We start from the raw sequence: 22,391 nt of genomic DNA, 5'->3' as shown, positions 1-22,391 counted from the left end.
AAGCTCAGAGCAACAGACACGTAGCAGAGCCAGCGGCTGGGCTGTGCTGTGTCTGTGGTGCGTGGTGGTGCCACCAGGAAAGGTCCCCTGCCACCCTTCTGTGCCGGCCACCCAGGGGCACAGAGAGGGGCTGCCTTCCCCAGTGCAGGCTCCAGTTTGTTGTCGGGCTTTGTTGTTTTTAATAATGTTTTAGGAGTGTGGCAGAGACATGCCTCGACCTCTTCCATAGGGAGAGGTCTGCTTTGTGATACCAGGCAAACATGCAGCTGCTGGGAATAAGCCTGCCATGGAGCAGGAGCAAAGCTCTGAAGGTCCCTCTCAGCTCTCCTTAGGGCTCTCAGTGCCAGTACCGACAGCGGCTGCTGCTGTGCAGTACTCTGCCCCTCTCCTGGTCTGCTGCAACAAGCGGAGAAACAACTTCCTCCCAGTTAAACCTAACTGGGAGCAGGTGCTTGGGTCTTGTGAGCTTTTTGTGTTTGTGTGTGTAAATGCATGTATGTAAGCAGCCTTCAGTCTTCTTATTTTCTGTAATATTCTGACACACAGAAATACGTATCTTAAGTTTTGGCCACAGACATTGCTCAGAGGCTGTCAGCCAGCAAAGCGCGTGGATGTGTTCCTGCAGCTGGCAGTGCGCTCACCGGTTTGGCAGGAGCTGTTGTGTCCTTTCTGAGTGTTGTGCTCAGGTTTAAAGTAACACGAGAATATCCACGCTGATTTTTAAGAGGGCTGATAATGATGGTTTTGGAGCTTAACGTCTATGAAGGCTTTCCGCGTGCCATAACTTTATGTGCAAAAGTGATGTGCAGAACCTGATCTTCACAAAACCCATTTGCAGTCCTTCCCCTCGCAGATAATCCCACATCCTTCTGTAGCCTTGGCTTTACGGGAGCAGACCGAAGGTTTTCGGTTCCTTCAGGAAATGGAAATTGTATTGATCATTTGTAACTTCCGAGTGTATTCACTGATGTACTGTTAATTTACTAGTTGTGGAGCTTGAAGCTTTTTCTAAGCAGTGAAAAAGGCCTTGGGAGTTGATTCTTCTTCAGCTTTTCTCTCAGGAAGCCAGCTGAATAGAGTATAAGGTATGCTGTAATATTTTGCAATAGTTTATATAATACCTTAGGAGTTTGTTGTAGCAGAAGAAATGGCTGCTCTTGCACCAGTTTTGTCGTTCAGTTTGCCAGCACTTGGCAGATGGTGTAATTGTCGCATTACTGCATATTTTTAGGGATTCTAGGGGTCCTCGGTCACAGAGATGGAAAATGAACTTGGCAATCAGGTACAGCAAACAGGTGGAAAGCATCTCATGAAAGGACAGCCTCTTCTTTCCACAGTTAGGTAATAATCCGAACAAGATCGTGTGGCCACCCGCTAGTGGCCTGCGCCAGCAGCGGCCTAGCTCAAGGCAGGGCCTCCTGCTGTGGTGAAGATCCATGAAATGTCATCGCGGGTTGCAGCCTGTGTTGGTTGCACAGGGAAAATCCTGGTTTTTCCCTGATACAAAATAAAGTTTTCAGTTCCTCACAAATTCAGCTTTGGTTTGTGAACAACGTAACTATTGATAATTGAACTGCCTCCGTGTACACTGACCGAGGGGTCTGAATTGTTTTCCTCGTACACATCCCACGTCATACTCATCTTTAAGGAGCAGCTCTCTGAAGTCCATTCCCTATTTTGACCCTGTTGATTAAGACATGGGTTCACAGGGCACAGTATTTGCAACCCAGAGGAACTGAAGATGTACTTGATGTTAATGGACACGGGAGACTCTTGGCTTATTTTCTTTCACAGTCTGTGTAATCCTGTTCCCTAAAGCACGGCAGGTTTGGGGTGGAAAAAATTGTTACCAGTTCTTTGGAGGCATCTACTTAGCACTTTTCAGTGGATGTGATAATTTAATCATTTGGATTTCTGGGAGGATAGTTATGACAAATTGCTGCAGGAAGGAGTTTTAAAACGTGGTAAAAAGAATAAAATAGGTTTTCAGTAGTATGCGTCGGGTGCAGCGACTTAACAGGTATATAGTGTAAAGATTTTATTGTTACTCATTTACAACAGCTTGAATAATTTGAGTATCATGACCATCTTGAAATCATCTTTCTAAAACCTTTATATTGCCCCATGAAGCACACAGTAAGTCATCTTCTCTGATGCCCAAGTAGAGCACAGACAATTTTCAGATAAGATAAAATAAAAAATAATCAGGCAATTTATTGAATCATATGCTCAAAAACTTGAGGAAAAAACTAGGCTGACATTTTTTGATTTTTCTTTTTTTTTTTTTAATTAGTGTTTGAGTTTGATGTTTCTCTTCATTTAAGAACAAAAGGAAAACAGTGAAAATGAAATAAAAGTCTTGGTAAGACAAAATATTTCACTTGACCCTGAACAGTAAGTCTGTTCCAGTAAAAATATTATTGCCATTTGGATCTGAACTCCTTCTGCACACTTATTTCTTATCTCAGCCAGAAAACTTTGCAGTCCCTTTTGTCACTGCACGTTAACCCCGGCCCCCACCTCCCAGGTAACTGCACGTGTTTCCTTAATGCGGCTTTTTGCAGCCACTTTCCCTGCTTGTCCTGTGATTTCCCAATTGTATCAGCAGCTTTGTAGGAGTTGTTCCGTAATGAAGTTGGGAATGAATGAGCTAACGAGCCTCCCTGCCCCTGGAAACAGCGGTGAGCACAACCACAGTCAGCATGCAGGGATTTCCTTTTTTTTTTTTTTCCACCCCCTTAATTGGGGGTGTATTTTTGCTGCTTAGACTTTAAGAAGAATCTAATCCCAGATGTAGATACACTAAATTTGTGTTTTCCAGCGATATAAAAAGAAGGCTCAGGGCCTGGCAGCCACCACCACAGTTTCCCTGGGTAGGAGGTGGCAGTGGTGACCAGGATGTAGCAGCCTCCCCAGTTGTTCAAAAGCTACATGCAGTCAGAAATCATTTCTATTTTACTCTTTAAAAAGCTGGAAAACAATAAAAAAACTCACACTAGCGTTCATGTTTCTGGATTTGCATTGCTTACCCAGAGATAAGTATTTAATTTTTTTTTTCAGTTGTATCTAAGTTTTATATTATGGTTTTTGTTTGCTTTTATGGGGCTGGTCTCGGAACTTCCACATCGGTTTCACAGATACAGCATAAAGGGTTTCCGTTCCTCCCTGAACCCTTTTATCTTCCAGTTGAATTGAGAATGGGTGAAACCCATCACTTCCTAATTGATGTTCAGAGATAAGAGAACACAAAGTCTATACGGCAAGGTCCCTCAGCTCTGAAACACTCAGTGTTGAGGAATTGTTCAAATGCAGTTGTTGATTGTGGTGGGTGATCCACCGCTGTATAAACATTCGATGTTAGAATAAACTTTCTGAAAGAGATGATAAACAGTAATGTTATAAATGACTGAGTCCCAAATAGGATTACAATCAGAGTTTACAATTTATTAAACGAATAGAGGCAAGCAAACAGCGCTGGGTGCGCCGGGAGTCTCTGCTCCACCGGGACGCACACCTGTTACGTAAGGCGGCTGGTTTTTATGCTCCTAGGCTAATACATATTCATTACTACTTCTAGAAGAGGCAGGGTTATTATAATTGGTTTCCCGAATCCGAAGTCCTCCCAGGTGCGCCTGCTTATCAGTCTCTGTTAGTTTCTCGGGGGCCGCTCGGACAGGGAGGCTCATATTCTTCCTCCTTATCTAGTGGTCTCTTGGCCGGCTGTCAGAAGTTACTGCACATTCGTGCAAAGTCAGCAGTTTTTCTCCGAAGAAATCCCTTTGTTCTCTTCTCGCCTAAACCCAGGCCTCAATGTTAACCCTTCAAAACCCCTTAGTGGCACGAATTGCTGGACCATTTCTTACAATTCCTCCCTTTTTTTTTTTTTTTAATCATCAATTCGTGTCTCTCCTTCAACCTTTGTCAGTAACAATTGGATTTCATCAGTCAGTTCTCGGGGTGTCCACTTCTTAAGCATCATTATCGACACGTCACCTTTTCTTTCCACTGAAGTCATCACAAATTGGGTGCTATTTATTACTCGCCGTATCAACAACGTAAAGCAAGGTATCATACAAGGTATAAACAATAATGTCACTATACCACATAAAAATAAAAACAGCATCCTTTTAACCTATGGTTCACCAGGCAACCATGAAAAGAAATCCCAATCCATACCCTTCCAAGTTTGTACTGGGACGTGGGCTAGCTTTCTAATTTCCTTTGTTATCTGCTTGACCACTTTTCCATTATCATCAATCTGTAGACAACAATTAGAATCGTTCAGTTTTCCACATACTCCCCCTTCTTCTGCTAGTAAATAGTCTAAGACCATTCTATGTTGGAATATAGCATTTCTCATTTGAGTGGATTGGTCAGCCAAAAGATCCAAGGCTGTCGCTGTTTGATTTGTTACAACTTCGAGGATAGCTTGCAACCTAATTATTCGGTTCAAATTATAAATAGGTTCTCGGGCTCCTGATATCAACTCATTTGGGTTCCAGGTGGCTGGCCCATAATGCTGTATGATTCTTTCAGGAGGCCATTCATCCTTTCCCCATTTTTGGGCACTATCCCCGGATAAGGAAGTATCAATAGATCGTTTTACTCTGTTCAGGTCATCATATAATCTTATTCCTAAATGATTTCCTTGTGTTTGTGACAATAAAAAGAACAAGGGTCTTATGTACCCCCCATAGCATATTCCCGACCAGTTTCCAGGTAGCCTCTTGTAAGCATGTTTGCCACACACCCAATAATGTCCCTTTAGGGCCCACGTCCCGTTTGGAAAATGACCATCCCATCCATCTTTACCCTTTGGGGCGTGATAATACAGAGTGTCCTTGTTACCGAGTGGTCCTGTTACAATGTCTGCCCCGTTTGTACTCGTATATGCACGCTTCCAAGCTCCCACGTTGGGTTTCCACTTACAGTCACAATTCAGTTCTCTTTGGCGACCTGTCATATTATAAGCCTTTTTCGCCGTCCAATCTTGAGAGTGTGGGAAGCGCCTTCAGTCATGGGGTTGGGCCCGCTTTCAGAGCTTGTGTTACCATTCAGCCCTTCAGGGTGATCCAGCTCCTGGAAAAACTAATCACAATTTTATTATGGGTTTAAAAGGTTCTCATGTTATTTTTCTCAGGACAAACTGATCTTGGTGTGGGAGAAGTCCGGTCGAGGCACTCTCACTCGGCGGTCAATACCCATAGGGGTTGCCTCCCTCGGTAGACCATACACGCCGCAGTGGAGGGTCCTACCCCGGTCTTGCCTTCTCCCTTTCCTCCCTTCAGCCTTGTCCTCTTTATCCAGTGCCCTTAATTCATGCAGAACCTCATTGCTGGGATATCAGTTCCTCTTTAGTCTCAGTTTCAGTTCCCCAGGAGTGGACTCAACCCTCCAGGCTTCGGTAGTTATTGGTCCTTTTATTCTGGATGCGTGGGTCCAACCCCTTCTTGCTGTTCTCACAGCTGTTTCAGTAGTAAGTAAAACAAGGTACAGTCCCTCCCATCGGGGGTTCAATGATTCTTCTCTCCAGGTTTTTATTAAGACCTTGTCTCCTGGTTGTATTTTATGAATAGCAAATCCTAAAGGTGGTGTCTGAGTCATCATCCCAATTTCTCTTATCTCCTGTAATCTCCTTCCAATGGTAATTATGTATTTCTGGATACTATGATCCTCAACTACATTGTTCCCTAGGGGCATCCCTTGAGAATAAGGCATACCATATAACATTTCATATGATGATAATCCAGTCTCACTGTGTGGTTTAGTTCTTATGTTTAAAAGTGCCAATGGTAAGCATTTCGTCCAGGGCAGCTGTGTCTCGATCATTAACTTAGCCAATTGTTGTTTTATTGTTTGATTCATCCTTTCTACTTTCCCTGAGCTTTGTGGGTGCCACGGAGTGTGGTATTCCCACTGAATACCTTTCAAGGGGTACATCCTTCAAATCTTTGTGGCTGGCGTATGTTCGATTATTTCCACACAATTGTGTTCCAACGGTCCTTCTTCTGGAACGGTTCCTAGAAATACTGCTGGATATAACAGGTTAGTCGTTTTCAAGGTTATGTCATCTTGTTCAGTTAGGATTGCCTGATATTTCATCAACCGGCTGGGTGATAACCAGTGCCCCCCCCCTTTGTTCCAAAACGGTTGTTACCATATGTGGTCCAAAAACTTCAATACGTTTTCCCATTTGAAGGCAAATAATTTTCTACTATCTTTATCAAGAGGTATGCAAAAGAAGGCATCCTTTAAATCTATCACGGTAAACCATTTATATTTCTCTTTCACAGATGTTAACAATGTGTAAGGATTAGCTACTACCGGGTGAATATCCTTTGTTATTTCATTTATTGCTCTAAGATCTTGTACAGATCTATACTCGCCATTCGGCTTCTTTACTGGAAAAATTGGAGTATTGTATTCCGATTTACATTCTTCCAGAATCTGATATTTGAGAAATTTGTCAATAATTTTCACTATTCCCGTGCCTAGCTTCTATCTTAAGTGGATATTGTTTGATTCAAACAGGTTTGGCTCCTTCCTTTAATTCCACCTTTACCAGTTGTGCCAGTTTCGACTTCCCTGGTACATCTGTTTCCCGTACTGTTGCTATAACTGCATTTTCTACTTCTCTTGGAATATTAACAAAGGGTTTATCTTTGATCATTAGGATTTGGCCTACTTTGGACTCAGGTACCTTCATTATTAATTCTCCATCCTCAAAGGTTATTGTTGCATCTAATTTGGCTAATAGATCCCGTCCCAAGAGTGGCATCGGGCATTCTGGTACATACTAAAATTTATGGGTTAGTTCCTCACCCCCAAAACGCAAATCAAGGGGTCGTAAGAATGACCATTCTTCCTCTTTCCCTGTGGCTCCAATTATTGTAGTTGTCTTAGTTCCTAATCGTCCTTTTAAACTATTTAACACTGAATATGTTGCTCCTATTACATTTACAGCCTAATTAACACAGAGAAAGAAGCTCCCATAACCAACAAAAAATTCAAGCCTGTCTTCGTTTCCTAGCTTTATTTCAACTAGTGGACCTGCTAGGGTAGATGCCCCAGGTCCCCATCATTCCTGACTGTTGTAAGTTTGTCCTGCAGCCTAAGACAATTTCTTTCTGATATCAGGGGCTGATTGCCCTGGAAAGAGGTTAGCCAGTTGCCTCTCTCTCTTTTTTTTTTTTTTTAAGCCAGGTCCATTTTTTTTTTTTTTTTCATTGCATTTCAAAGTTGGTCCAGAAATTCAAAAATTCCATAAATTCCATAGGGGTTTCTTTTGGACCTTGTTGGAACAGATTCTCAATTCCCAATAGCCAATTTAACCAGATTTTAGTATTTACATAATTTCCGGGGTGATTAGGGTCTCAGTGAGGGGGTCGGTCAGGGGAATGCAATCGTTGAAAGTTCCCTGAGCGGTCCCATTGGCAATCTGAGCTCACACAGGAACTCAGGTTGTTTCAAAAGTTAGCTGCTTTTCTGTTTCCACGACAACTCTCTCGGACCCATCACGGTCCCCCTGCCCCAGAGGGCTCACACCGCGATTTAGAGATCTCAGCCTCGGGTTGAGGCGGAACTATTAACATTCCTACATCCTCTTCCCCTGCTCATTCAACTTCAAACAGCTCTGTTAAATACTACATGCCACACAACCTTTAACACCTTCAACAACCCTTTTAACACTTCCTTTATCTTTCTCCAGCCCGTACTTTTCTAATGCCAACACCAAAGGCTCAGTCAGGGGCCAACTTAATTCCAAACCTTTTCCCTCCAACATGCTGAAACAACATATCACTATACAACATTTCATCCTATTTTCCTTCTCTCCTCAAAAACATTAATTGCAAGACACTGTTATAGTCGATTGATCCATAAAGTGGCCATTTAGTTTATATAGTGGCCACCATTGATTGCAATACTTAGTGAAAGTCCTCTTGCTTTCTGTGCCCCCATTTCTAACAATATCCTTCCAATGTGCCAATATGCACCCAAGGAGGCTTTTTCTTTTTTAGGACGTCTTTTTTTTTTTTTTTTTTTTTTTTTTTGGATTTTCCCCTTTTCCTTGATTTCCCATTCCCTTTTATTTATTTATATTAGTTACTGTCCCTTGTTTCAATTTCCACGCAAACCTTTTTATTGCAGGTTTTTACTATCTTTTCCTAATCTTCTTCCCAAATGTCCCAATTCTCTGGGATTAAACTCTTCTTTCCACATACAAACTTTACTATTTCAGATTATTAATGAGCTCCATTCCAATCATAAATCCGCAGGACTTCGGAAAAACACCTGAAGCACTCAGCCTTCTGTCTTCTAGACAAACAATAACACCTTTTCCACAAAATTTACATTTCAATAAGACCGAATTTCAAGCCAAATGCTAATTTTTCTCATGCACTTTGTTAGTAAGCCTACACAAAACAAGGAATCACTCCTGTGTATCCGTCAAGATGGGGGTTTAAAAAGGTATTGAGGCCTAAATAAATTCGCTCTCCCCCTTCTTACCGAATTCCCAGGGCTCAGGCCCGAACCACCAAAGAAGTGACTCTCCGTTCTACCACTTTGATAATCAGTCAGCCCCCCTCCCCCGATACTTGGGAAACTGACCGAACACCACCGCGAATATACCCAAACTTCTAAACTGTTACTTAGATAATGCTCCCACCTTCCTCCTTGACACAGTCAAAACATTTAAGAACAAAACAGGATTACAAGATGCACCACCGGGGGTGGATTGTTAGGATATAGAGGTGGTAGGTTATCCAATGACTCCCATTCATCATCTTTTTCTTTTTCCTTTTTTTTTTTTATTTTTTATTTTTTTGTTCTCTTCTTCGTCAAACTTCTCGTCTGCTTTTAGTGTAAATATTGAGGCTGGAAAAGGACGTGAGATCCTGATCCATAATCCTGCATAATCACTTTCCTCCTGGCTAAAAGGTTCCTTTGAATTAACATGTATATTTAAGGCCTGGCAAACCCAGTCTTCAAAGGATCCGAAAACGGGCCAAAAGACATGTGGTCTTAAAGGCTCCTTTGGCCATTCTGTCATACAATACTGAACCATTTTTAATTTACTTTTTCCCTTTTCTGGGGCCCCTATCGTTCCAATTTCTAATCATTATCCCTAATGGACTTTCTGGTGGTATGTCTGGTAATTTGCTCCCTTTTCTCTGGTCCCGGGTCTTCAATTTTGTCTGACCCATCTAGGAATTTTACTGTGGCAATTCCTACAGCCCTTGGTTGCCTTAGTGAGAGTGTCTTGCAGGGGGTTTAGGACCTATCACCCACCCACGAATCCTATAGGAATCGCTTCGGTCCTTCACCGGCCAAGTCCCTCGCGGGAGATTGGAACCGCGGTTAGAAGACCTCCACAATCGCTTCGGAACTACGTTCCGTCTCAGTCACACTCTCACACACACAGGCAACCGAAACCCACCCAACCGAACGGTATACGCCTTAAATACTTACGACTCCGTCGTCTTCGTTCGGATCTTCGCGCGCAGAATTACGGGCAAAATATAGTGCTGCAGCCGGCAAAGGGAGCTCATAAAAAAATCTAAATCTTTGCTTGCCCTTATTCAGGTTCAAGATGGCATTAGCCCTGACCTGACTCGAACAGGAGCCACCAAATGGTGGGGGCGCCCCTCCTAGATCAAGTCAGAATTCAGGAACCAAGACCATCCCGGACGAGCCCCCAATTGTTATAAATGACTGAGTCCCAAATAGGATTACAATCAGAGTTTACAATTTATTAAACGAATAGAGGCAAGCAAACAGCGCTGGGTGCGCCGGGAGTCTCTGCTCCACCGGGACGCACACCTGTTACGTAAGGCGGCTGGTTTTTATGCTCCTAGGCTAATACATATTCATTACTACTTCTAGAAGAGGCAGGGTTATTATAATTGGTTTCCCGAATCCGAAGTCCTCCCAGGTGCGCCTGCTTATCAGTCTCTGTTAGTTTCTCGGGGGCCGCTCGGACAGGGAGGCTCATATTCTTCCTCCTTATCTAGTGGTCTCTTGGCCGGCTGTCAGAAGTTACTGCACATTCGTGCAAAGTCAGCAGTTTTTCTCCGAAGAAATCCCTTTGTTCTCTTCTCGCCTAAACCCAGGCCTCAATGTTAACCCTTCAAAACCCCTTAGTGGCACGAATTGCTGGACCATTTCTTACAGTAAGCTCTAGCAAACCCTTGAAGAGATCAATTCTCATTTTTAATTCGGAAACTGAGTATTGCACGACAGCAATCCAGTAGATAACAGGATAAGAATTGACTTTCTACTAGTTTTTCCACACTATGCAGTGAGAAAAAAAGAAAATAATGTAAGAAATAAAAAGTTAAAGCAGAATCTGTGCATTTGCAGTTTATTGTGGATCATGGAAATATTTTTCCTTCATGTTAGAGTGATATAGAACAAAACTTATTACGAAGGTAGGAAACACAGTAATAACAAGAAGCATGATTTTATTCTTCCAGACACTTGCTCTGGGTATGATAATTGGCAGACACGTTTATTTGCATTGTAAAGACATTTTGACAGATCAAGTAATCAGAGTTTGTTCCACTTATTGGCAAACACTTGCAGGTCAGATGGGTTTCATCCTAAAGTACATTCTTATTATCAGACTCTCCGTTAATAATGCATGAGGTAGCATTCATTTCTGTTTATCATTTGTTGCAAAGCAATCTGTATTACAAATGAAAACGTGAATGGGAAGAACTGCTGCCACAGGTGTACGTCCCCCTCGAGTCCCACTCATGCTTGTCGCTGTCTGTCTGCTGGAAAACGACCTGTGCTGCTGCAGGCCCCCAGCAGCCCATTTGTTGCATCTGTGATGCTGGCTTTATGACCAGCATCGAGTGTAGGGGAAGAAACTCAGTTTCAGAAGGTTAAAACTAAAGTTTTACATGGAAAAAAAAAAAAGATTATCTGAATGCCTAAGTGTGCCAGTCAGTGTGTTGCAAGTTGGTGGCAATCCATTTATTTTGCTGAGGCTTTGCTGGTTGGCCCACTGAGGATGTAGCCCAAAAGGCAGAGGTGGTGTAACCTGGGGCGTGATTGATCAGAACAAGTTTCTGAGCATTTTCCAGCCACTTTCTGAGTCCTTTCCCTGCAGTTCTTACTGTACAGTCCGCCCTGCCCATAGAAACGCTGATGTTCAGAATTAAGTCATATTGTTTCACCACTCTGGTTTTGGTATTTTCTGCAGGGTTTCCTGCTCTCCCTGCTTTCCTGATAGATCATTGCATTGGTTCTTGGCAGCGTTTCCTTTTCCTGAATGTTTTTTTCCTCATTCAAAACATTAAAAGAGAGTAGCTGTTTCTGGATCGTTAGCTACATTCTTCATAATTAGATTATATTTTAAAATTATTAAATGTAATAATATAGTCATAATAACAAAACCTCAGGAAAATATTTCATCTGCTTTTAAGTTTCAGAAGTAGCTTGAGATTTGGGGTGTCTCACTTAATGGGTGCCTTATTTAATATCCTCTCCCTGTGGGTGTCCAACATTTCCAGCAAAATGAATACCATTAATTAATCTCAGGCTGAGCACCCAAAGAACTAATTGCTTCTGAAAATCTGGAATCTTTTCATTTGTTAGGGCTAGAAATGGTTTGAGTTACCTCCAGGGGTTGGTGGCGTTTGTTTTTGTTTATTTTTTTCCCCTTTTTAATGTGCCCTGAGCTGCTGCAGACCAATTCACTGCAGGAAACTCCGTCTGCACGTTGCTGTGTGCGCATGTGTGTAAGGTAATAGGGAGTGACTGACTACAATACGTGCATTTAAGCTGCTCAGCTGAAAATTGCTGAGCATTAGAATCCACTGGGAGTCACACGACTTCTAAATTAGGAAAGCACATGTCAGTCAGTGTGTGGAAATGAGCCCTCGTACAAGAGCAGCTTTCAATAAGAAGAATGAGTATTGTTCCCTAGAGGACATAAATCCTGGTTTGGCCACTCCGTAGCAGCTTTTACTATTTTTCTAGAAGCATGCATTGCCTTTTGTTATTATTTTTTCCTGTATTTTGTTCCATTGTGCGTTTCTATTAGATATGTCTCATGGGCCAGCTATCAAGAGACACCCTGCTGGGCTGTGGTGTGACGAATTTTCAACCGCAAACAAGGTATTGTGGGGTTTAAAAGAAACATGGACAATGACAAGTGCTGGACAGCTTGTAATTGTTTAAATGTATACTTATTATTTTGTGCAGTGACACAATAACTCTGAAAAATTGGCCAATTTGACCTCAGGTTGAAATGAGCACAATGCTGTAGGGTGAAGGAGCGTTTTTAGAAAGGATGGCACTTTACTGCTTATTCGGTGTGGTCTAGACGTCAGTCAGGATTTATTTTGCTATGATTAAAACATGTATTTTCAGTGTTTAAATGGCTTAGGAGTCTGTCCCATCTCAAAAAAATATCACATACCTTGAAAATCCAGGGGATTTACACAAGTAAGTTGAATACCATTGACCGTTAAGCTTTTTTGTGCCTAAATTCATGTGGTTGTGCTTTGAAAATGGTATTTCCTTGCTTTTTTGAACCAAAATAGGTAAAAGTAAGGCTGCAAAAATTTTATGGTCACAAGTGGTTCAATTTTCATCAGCGACACTATCTACATGCAGAAGAGCTTAGTCTGCAGTGTGGGCAGAGGACTCTCGAGGTGGGGCAGCGCTGGCAGGCTTGGTCTGCTCGGGGTTTGTAGGGTCTCTCTGTTGCCTCTGGAGAGGCACAGTTAAAATGGTCATCGCGATTTGTTGGTAAGGTGCACCAGAACATTTTCCAAAGGTTTCTTGTATTGTTTCTAAATTGAAACACTAAAGTCATAATCAAGAAGAGCAAAGGATTAAGCCGGGATCATGGGGACACTGGGTCTCCAATTAAACGGATGAACCAACCTGGTTCTCTCCTGCATTGGGTGTTATTCCTTTCATGCGCTGAAACTGCTGTGTATGTAAAGAGGTAACGAGATCTCCCTCTAGATAAGACCAGTGGCCAAACAAAAGATAGCCTGTACATCCAGAACTATCCTGTCGTTGTTAGGGAAGTATTTAGGATTATCTCATCAGGGAAGCCAGTTGGGATTTCTCCTCTGTCCCAGTGATGCATCAAGCCTGGTCAAACCCGTGAAGTTTTTAAGAGCCTTTCCAGTAGCTGTGTTGGCTTCTCATTCAGCCCTCTCTGCTTTTCCAGGTATTGCTTTTTATTTCATCTCCTGACAAATACGATAGTATTCTTTGTGTTTTCAGTTTAAAAATAGCACAGTGGAGATGACTTATTTTTAAAAAGTATACGTCTGAGGCACACGTTTTTTGCAGAGGTAATTCATGCTGTGATTGCAGCCAGCAAAGAGCCCCACCAAGCAGCTTAGAACCACCCTTAAAGCAAACAAAGAAGAAATACAAAACTATTGTTGCTGTTATTCCTTATTTTTTTAAATAAACATTTTCCTTGTTTTTGTAGCTATATATATGCATAGATATGTCTGCTGCTGTATGCAAAACCTCGCAGCGAGGCAGAATACTGTATGTGGACCCAAATCAGTGTTTTCTGTAGGTTTCCCCCGTCTGTATGATGACCCATAGACTTTTTCAGTCCTTGAAAGGAAAGAATGACAGAAAAGAGTGACGAAATCATTAAGGAGCTCAGCAAGGGCTGCTGGACAGTGAGTTTAAGTTTGAGGTTTAACAGGAGCCAACCCAACTCCAGTCGCACCGAACAGCTGTTGTAAACCCCCTAGCTTGAAAGCACAGCAAGTGCTTTGAATTCCCAGCCATATTCTTGAGTTCTGAATTTTCTGGGGTTTGTGCCTTTATTCCTGGCCTGGCTCAGTCTCCCCCACGTGTCTCAGCAGCAGTTGCGCCCGTGTCAGCCGCAGGAAAACCAGAGGAAGCTCTGCCATCAGTCGGCAGGCAGACAGGAGCGAGCTCCTTGGGATGAACACCAGCCCGCTCACATTTATCTCGAGTGCTGGCTTGACACGTTAATTTAGTTTGTGCTTCGCAGTTCATACTCTGTTCATTTATGATCATGTATCGGAAAAGGTTACAATTAATCAGAAAGTGGGTGTGGAGGCTGGCAAAGCTAATGATGTATTATTACATTTTGTTTGCTTTGTAGGAGAACAACTGGGGGATGTGCATAAAACTATTATTAGTAACTAAAAATTATTAAAGAACAACAAGTAGCACCCATCTCCCATTTTACAATCTGTATTTCTTTCTAAAAGTTCTTGAAAATGAAGCAATGTGTTAACACTTTTGACTGTAACCAGTGGTTTTGGCCACATGACTGCCTTGGGGGAAAATGTGCTTTTTTTTTTTGCAGGGCTGGGGGCATACTGGGCTTGCAGCAGATGAGCATTCAGTGCATGTGAAGCCAATTTCCAAACCCTAATAGCCTGCCTGGCCCCAATTAGCAAGGCTGCACAGCAGGGGAACCGGCAGGAACCCCTGCATAAGAACTGCAGACTGCTGGACTGACTGCAGCATGTGCTTCCTCACTGAGAATGAACTAATTGCTGGCTGTTGAAAAGCAAAACATGTTGCTGGGCTGAGGCAGACAATGAAAAACAAGCTCCTCCTGAGGGAGTATTTGCAACCCAGTCACATGCTGAACCAGTGAAAGGTGTGGGTAAGAAATGCTTCTTCCCCAGGGCAGCTTCCCAGGGTTATGAGCAGGTGCTGCTGCTGAGCACAGAAGATGCCCTTGGTTTGGTGGGACACAGCACCTGGCTGCTGGAAGGCTGTCATGAGCAAAAGAAACTTGGGTAGCTATGGTACACAATTGTTGAAAGCTCCCTTTTTAAGTAAAAATACCCAGCTCGCTTTATTATTTATATTAATTGTAAGGTTATTGTAAGCTTTTAATTATGACAAAATTACACACCTTCAGTCTGCGGGATCACCTGGGATGGCAAGTGCAGTTGGTGCTGCTTTGCAGGTGTACTTGGGACGCCTTGGCACTTTCCAAGGTACAGGACAAAACAAACTTTTCCTACCTCCATAATTTTCAATCTAAAAGAAGAGCTACTTACTGAGGAGGGAAGAAAAAGCATCTCCCACTTTTTCACTGGCCTTCGGTCACTATGTAAGTCAGAACTGAGCAGACTTCTGTTTGCTCATTTGGTGGTTTGATCGGATTGCGCATATTTAGGATAAAAGATACAGAACACTGTTAACCTTTGAACTTAAGGTGTCCTTTTTTCATTTTATTCCAACTGCCTCAGGTTTTACTTGCTGTAAGTGGAAAACTCTGCTCTCTGGGGCTATTTACATAGATCTGGACTTTCAGCTTTTCAGTTCATCAGCTTGTCTGAGTATCCCCTGATCTCAAGTACGGGAAGAGGCAACCTGCCAAAACCTTAGGATGGAGCCCAGGTGTATGGGAGTGAATAAACAGCGACCTGTCATCTCTGAATGGGAATCATCAGGAGAAACTCGGGGACACAAGCTGGGCAAGGCTTTAACTTTTCTTAGGGAGGCTATTGCTGTGAATCCCTAGGGGTGTCCTGAGCTCGGACACCCTCCTGCAAGGACCTGAATGGGCTCCCATGGCACCCAGAATAATACTGCTAACCTCGTGCTCCAGGGCAGGGCTGCAGTACGCTACTTACCAGGAAGATACCTTCACCTGTGACCGGGAGGCAGCACAGTGGTTGGACAGTAGCTGATGGAGGGGATTTATCTACTGGTCTGTACCTTGCACGGGCAGGTATCTCAGCCAGAGGGAATTTTTGTGTGTGTCAGGACCCAATCCGCCACTGGAGGTCATACATGACATTTGGGCCAGTGCAGGAGTTCATGGCACTGTGGTGCTCAGTGCAGTATTTCTGTGCATGGAAAGGAGTAAGATAAAGGGGAGCCCCTTGGAACTTTGTTCCAGGTCTGGCTTAGATCTAACAGGCAGGCTGTGCTGATTGCGTCTAATTCGATTTGTTAGGCACTGCAGTAAACAGCATTAAGGGAACAGTGCCGTGATTGCTCCTGTAGCACATTGTCAGGATTGCTGCGTTCCTGCGGCAGCAGGATGGAGCTTTGTTACCACCATTCGGCATGCACCAGCAGAGCAGGCAGTACTCCCTTCCTGAGAGGAGATACACATAACAAAAGTGGTGATCTTATTGGATTTTTTTTTTAAACTGCCACCTTACAAATGGGTTTGGGTGGCTGTGTCTGAACAGTACCCCTCACACACTTACTGCTGTTCCCTGCTCCTTCCCCTCTCCCCATCAGCACAGCTGGGGCCAGCACCACTGCAGGTAACTCACCCATCGTTGGAAGGGGAAGCAGTGCCATTGTCTAATTGTCCCTGCCAGCATCCAGCTCCAGCAGACACGTCCGTGTTTTTTCCAGCGTGCCTTTGGTAAAGAAACCAAGTCCCTCATCTGTATCTTGTGCCATGGGGGACCAGGGGCTGGAGGAGCCCCTCAGCACAGCAGCCATAAACTGACCACAGACTACTTTTCCTAAGGAGAACAGGCTTGGTTTTGTTCTTAAACTATCAGACTTATTAAATTATTTGCTCACGGTAGCCTCCTTCAAAACTCCTATTTACAAACACAAAACGCATGTGCTACTCACTACTACATTACTGCATAACAATTGGTGAAGTCTTTCTGTAGAAGTACTCCACTGAAGCCACTTAATGAGTCTTGTTTTTCCTTTCCCCCACCGGGGCTAGCTCAAGACCCCTGCCATCAGCAGTAGCTGTTGAGACAGCCCCTGCCTTGCGCTGAGCGTCGCCCCGCGCCACGCTGTAAGCAGCCGGACTGTTTGTTAGCAAAGCACGCACAGGCATCCTGGTGGTGCTCCTCCTCACAAAAATAGCAACAACTTAGGAGTGTGACAGCTCTCATTTCCTCTTGCTCGGTAGGGGTGAGCGTGGGAGGAGCTGGACAGAGGGATGGCATTTGCCGAGAGACCTGGCATGGTCAGGAGTACCTTGGAGGCTGTCAGGAGGGATTAATTGAAGGATGAGTGCTCTGGCATGGGGAGGGATGGGTGAGGATGCCCTGCAGGCAGCCCCCTTCCTCCACTGCTTCCACTAAATGCAGGCTACTGCCCCATTGCCAGGGGGATATTTTCTTAACTAATTCCATTAGGAAATTAGGGTTTCCTAACAACTGCGAGACAGTTGCTGTTCTCCATGACAGAGAACAGGTAAGTGCCTGCGTGAACTTTTTCTTTAATAGGATGCCTTCTCTGCTCTCAGTAGAAGTTTCATAGCATTTCTGTTGCACACCTGCCATCCAGCATCCTGGGGAATTGGAGAAGTCAATCATTTCTCTTAGAGCACCTAGATACGTCTTATTCCCAAAACAATTTGATAAGTCTTGGAGAGCATTTTCATTTATTCACTTGTCCAGGCTGTTTTCTACTTCTCCCCATGATTAAATGCTTTATTTTTTGTATCAGATCAATAAAGCTATGACTGAAAGATTAAGTCTTCTCTTTTTGAGATCTGAAGACCAGGCACCTTGTTTGGGACATGCTGGAGACCAAACCAGGGCTCTTATGAGCCAGGAGCAGGAGTTTTCACTGGCTCAGCTGCCCCAAACCTGCGTCCTCAGGCAGTCAAGGAAAACAAGTAACATCATTCACATGCAGCAGCATTTCAGTGTGATGGCCTGAAAAAGGAGGGAATAATTGAAGTCATCATTTTGAGAAAGCAGGGTGAATGGGGGGTCAGTTTGGGTACACAGCCCAGGCAGCTGCAGCCTGACCTGCAGCTGCCACATAGCCTCCTGTTCACAAGTGCCATCTGAGGTTAGTGCAAATCCACCAAAACGTTTCCTCTCCACAATACAGATACATACATGTGGGGTATATAAGGTTGTGTCCATGCCTGCAGTTACACAAAGGGCTGTATTCTTGGGGAGAAATCAGAGGAAATGAAGTTTCTGTGGATTACTGCATGTATTAATTCCAGTTATTCAGAGCGACCGTGGTAAGGAGAGGTTGGCTTTGCTTTGCAATGAGACAGGGAGACCTTGCAGGCTAATGAAGCAAAGCAGCAGCACTCAGCATCTATTACTGATGCCATTAAGAGTCAGTTGGGGCTCTCTGCTCCCTTGGTAGCACCACATTTCTGTTTGCAGAGCCAGGGGAGAGGCTGCATCGCCTGGGGGACTCCTGCCCCCCTCCCGTGGGGTCAGAGCTGCTGTCAGCCAGGGTTCCTGGCCGCCTGTCATGGGCACAGCCCCCAGGGAGATGCTCTCCAGCCACAGAGACACACAGCATTTGTGCTTTTGCCCGCATGGCTGAATCTGTCTCTTCTTGTACGAGGTGCTGGTATCCCTGTCTCTCCTGCTGTAGCTTCATGGTCGATTTAAGCTGATGTAAGCATGAGGTGCAGTCAGAAGGGAGAGCGAGTCCCATTGCCCAGGCTTCAAATGCTGCCCCTATGTGAAAGCATGGCCTTGGCACCAGACATAAGACTTAAATACTCTCCTGAGAAAGCAGAGGTGCAGCTGGGCCAAGTTTCACATTTACATCCAGCTGTAATAGTACTTAAAACATGGAAGAGAGCAGTGTAACAAAAAGCAATTTAAAAACAAGAATAATGTCTTGAAATAAAGAAGTAATGAATTACTTCTTTAAAAAGGCAATGTGCACCATTGCCAGCTGATGGCCTTTTACTCACAGGTGTCTGGAGGACTTGAAGCATCCAGCAGTTGCATTAGGGAGCAAGTCCAGCATAGAAGCCATACAAGTACTGGCACTGATTCGATGAAGAAGCGCATTTCTAGAGCTGTTGGTTTAAAATGTGACTCCAATAGGCCTTATAGATTCAAATCCCAGAGCATGAATGAAATCAATCCAGATCCATTGATCTGACACCAGCTGCAGCTCGTGGAGCCCTGGAGATGATCAGTGAGTACAAGCTACTGCCTGAGCTGCCGGTACTTCTGTTTAAGCCTCAAAAGTAAATAACATTGAGCAGAGACCAATCATTAAGACTTTGGGCTATGCTGGAAACATTTCTGCAAGTACCACAAGGTATCAGGCATGCCATCAACAAGAAAAATAAAAGGTTCGTGATGTTCCAAGCGATTATAACAGGTTTCAGGAGACAAAGGAGAGGAAGATACTGAAGTTAACAGGTGTGGAGAAAGAGACTGTCAAACAGGGTAGAAGATTCAGAGGGAGTTCCAGAAAGGGGAACAAGAGCCAGAGGGAGGTGTGGAAGATGAGACCTTCAGGGAAAGGCCAAGGAAGGCAAGCAAGTCTGCTCCATCTAAAGAAAGTACACCCAAGGGAGACATCACCTGCACATGCACAGAGGGGATGTGTAGAGCACCCGGCAGTCAATTTTTAAACAATGGGCCTGATCTTTTAGTGAAATAGTAAGAGGGAATGAGGACAGAATACATACTTGATTTATCATCCCATCTTTTTTAGTAGCAGTAATGCAACTGTGTTTTCTTCTCTGAACTTCTCTCAGACAGCTGCTCCGCCTGAATCATAAAACAGGGGCAGCAGCTTCACAGCTGAGTCTCTCCTGTGATGGGAGAGGTTTTAGAAAGCTGGTGGCCTCCTCACCAGGCAGCTCTTCTATTTGAGGCAGGTGCTTCTGTTCCTGCTGCTTGAGGGCTTACTGAGCCCTGCTTGAAATGGCCACGAGATCAAGGTGGAGGGCTATTTTTAAGACAAGAAAGAGCAAGCAAAGAATTTTTCCAGGACAGTATTTCACTGAAAAGCAACATGACCGCGTTTCATTTCCCTGGGGCCAGGGATTTCTCTGTCCCTTAGGCAGCAGTTTTCTGTAGTCCCTTGTAAAAGCCAGTTCTGAACCTGCCTCAATATTACCATTGAGCTCTGCTTTGTTTAAGGTAGGACCGACCAAATCCAAGGACTAATCCAAATGTTGACTGTTTCGGCTGTTTCCTATTCTGACACAGTGAGCAAATACCTTCTTCCCTTTTGACTTGCAGTTAATTCCTTTTTCTGTTTCTCCCCAAAACCTTTCTTGCCCCAGCAATCTACCCGTGTTCCCCTGCAGCCTCTCCTACCGCCTTCCCCAGCTGCCTCAGGAGGAAGAGGAACCCACACATCAAAGAGCAAAAAAAGTGAAACCACACCAGAAAGCAGTGGAAAAATATCCGAAATAGTCACAAAATCAGAATCAAGCTTGGAACAAGCTGACACCTCCTTGTAAAGTTTTCTGAACAAATAGTTTCAAGCAAAAGAATTCAAGCTGAGTGCTGAGTACCTCTGATCAGCAACAGTGATGCTAAATAAATAGTTGTACTCCTCCTTTCTCCAAAGAAAGGAGGTCCCAGTCCCTGAAACACACACCGAAGTTCATCCAAACTCCTCCTTTTAGGAGTGACATGAGGCTGTGATAGAGGTTGCAAAAAATAACTGAAATCCCAGTGCAAAAAAAATAAAGTTTTGGGGGATTTCCATCATTAGAGATCTGTGTGGTTAAACCCTCCCAGGAAGCTAACAGCACCTTGAGAATAACAGAGGACTTCAGATTAACAAGTCTCTGCTCATGTCAGGGAATAACAAGTAATGGAGTTAACCAAAGTCTCTCTTTCTGCTGAGTAAATGCAGTAACACTTAGCTTTACCGGGCAGCCAGCTCTGTCCAGCGATGTACAAACAGGGCAGGTCACATTTCTTCTGACAGCCTCCAGCTCCTCGCACAGGCATTGCGCTGGTGGCAGAGGGACCCTCTCTCCCCCCTGCACCACATGCACAGGGATCAAAGGAGCTGGCCCTGCTCCTGCACCGCTAAATAAGTAGGGCCCTCGCTGTAATTGGTGCCACCTGAGGGTGCTGGCCACAAGGCAGCGAGCTGCACCCAGCCACGCACCAACCCAAGTACTTGGGGGGTGCGGGTGTCTCGTAGTGACTTGTCTCCCTCTGAAGGACAGCTCACACGATGTAAATGCATCACAGCAGCCGATACCACTGGTGAGCAGGACCCTTTACAAATGCAGATGAAGGCATTTATGCAGGCTTAGAATTAGCTCTGTGCTCTCCATCTATTTGCAGCGCTGCAATGGCGTAGGAATAAATTGCTGCTCACACTGAGTGCTGGCCTCCGAGCAGAGCCGTACAGCGCTGCAGCCGTAAAGCTCCGGGCTGCCAGCTCTCCTGGGATGAACCCTGCAGCTCGAACAGAGCAGCAGGGAGAGGAGCAGAAAGTAAGACCTGGGGCTTTCTCTGCTGGGGATCGGGGCAGCTCCTTATTTCACAAGGTAATGCAGACACGTGCAGGTTAGAGACCGAGGTAATTTCCTGCGATCTCAGATCCTGTGAGCAGAGGGCAGGTAAGTGCTTTCCAGGCACAGACCTCAAAGGTGGTGAGTGTGGAGTAAAATTAAAACCTATGCAGGTATTTAGCTAATAACATCTGAAATTCTCCATGCAGGAGAGAGAATGGCTACAGGCTGCAACAAAACATATTTTTTTTCCCTTTTTCCTGTTTCCTTGTTACTTCTCCAGATTTTTCCACCATGTTTGGAAAGAAGAAGAAAAGGCTGGAGATTTCCGGGCCCTCTAACTTCGAGCATCGGGTTCACACGGGCTTTGACCACCGGGAGCAGAAGTTCACAGGACTACCTCAGCAGTGGCACAGCTTGCTGGCGGACACGGCCAACAGGCCCAAGCCTATGGTGGACCCCTCATGCATCACTCCCATCCAGCTCGCGCCTATGAAGGTATTGTGCAAAGTCTTTGTTTCTCGTCTCCTTTGTATTTCCTAGCCTGTCTTTAATTGCATGTAGCCTCAGCGAAGCCATACTGCTTTGAAGTTGAAGTTGGGCTTGGTCTCACCCCAAAGTGCCTCCTTGTGCTCTCAGAAGGTACCCGCTGCCGGGTGGGGGCTACTGTTGGGAGCCTGTTATCCCAATTTCTGGATGCAACTATGTCTTAGTGAAAGATTATCTGATTACTCTGCTCTAACCACTCAAGTATTCTTACTCTGCCCACATTGCTAGAAATAGAAGGGAAGTGAGAAGGAGGTGACGTGTCGGGCTTGGCCACCGAGCACCAACAGACAGAAAATATTTATCTGCATCGCCCCGAGCAGCTGTCCCGGCAGGGCCGGGGAGTGTGCAAGTACAGAGAGAGCTGCAAATCCAAATATTTAATTACTAGAGCTGCAAGGAAAAATTATATTTATAAAACTTATACAACTGTCCCATGAGAGTGTATATCATGGGTCTTACTTGGGCCATTCCTTCGTGCTCCTGGGCTGCAGAAGAAAAAGCCCCAAGTCCCAGTGGAGGCCCCAGACGTTGCTCCTCTGCAGCTTAAAGCTCCTTGATAATTAATTTAAGAAAGGTGCTTTAGGCAAAGGCAATTTGGAGCAAGGGAGAGAAGGAAAAGTACATGTAAGTTAAAAAATGAAATTGCTTGTTCAGCCCAGCAAGGAGC

General features: G+C 44.4%; 1 protein-coding gene and 2 long non-coding RNA genes across 15 annotated transcripts in view; 1 reads left to right on the top strand and 2 right to left on the bottom strand.

Annotated features, from left to right (window-relative positions):
- Positions 1-22,391, top strand: part of PAK5 (p21 (RAC1) activated kinase 5) — a 122,180-nt gene that overhangs the window by 61,732 nt on the left and 38,057 nt on the right. For 5 of the 9 annotated variants that reach the window (XM_083828917.1, XM_083828915.1, XM_083828916.1 and 2 more), the window contains one exon: positions 21,459-21,673. In XM_083828917.1, coding sequence (XP_083685043.1) covers positions 21,470-21,673 — 204 coding nt within the window. In that variant the 5' untranslated portion in view covers positions 21,459-21,469. Of the gene's footprint in view, positions 1-20,789; positions 20,925-21,005; positions 21,212-21,259; positions 21,284-21,458; positions 21,674-22,391 lie in introns of those variants that run through there. The other 4 variants (XM_083828920.1, XM_083828921.1, XM_083828922.1 and 1 more) reach the window with 4 other exon arrangements.
- On the bottom strand, positions 3,426-10,165 carry LOC310896554. The gene is made up of 2 exons (XR_014581599.1): positions 9,472-10,165; positions 3,426-6,032 (listed from the first exon to the last, which is right to left on the bottom strand). It is a non-coding gene; the product is annotated as an uncharacterized lncRNA (long non-coding RNA).
- LOC310896548 lies at positions 15,959-20,716 on the bottom strand. 5 transcript variants are annotated; one of them, XR_014581590.1, is made up of 4 exons: positions 20,579-20,716; positions 19,379-19,641; positions 18,647-18,921; positions 15,959-18,512 (listed from the first exon to the last, which is right to left on the bottom strand). It is a non-coding gene; the product is annotated as an uncharacterized lncRNA (long non-coding RNA). The 5 variants fall into 5 exon arrangements; XR_014581591.1 differs by having other exon boundaries at positions 18,647-18,911; XR_014581592.1 differs by having other exon boundaries at positions 18,647-18,863.

This window comes from Anser anser (genome assembly GCF_964211835.1).
Source record: "Anser anser genome assembly, chromosome: 3".
NCBI lineage: Eukaryota > Metazoa > Chordata > Aves > Anseriformes > Anatidae > Anser > Anser anser.
The sequence above is the reverse complement of the archived record's forward strand: the minus strand, read 5'-3'. Positions and strand labels throughout refer to the sequence as shown.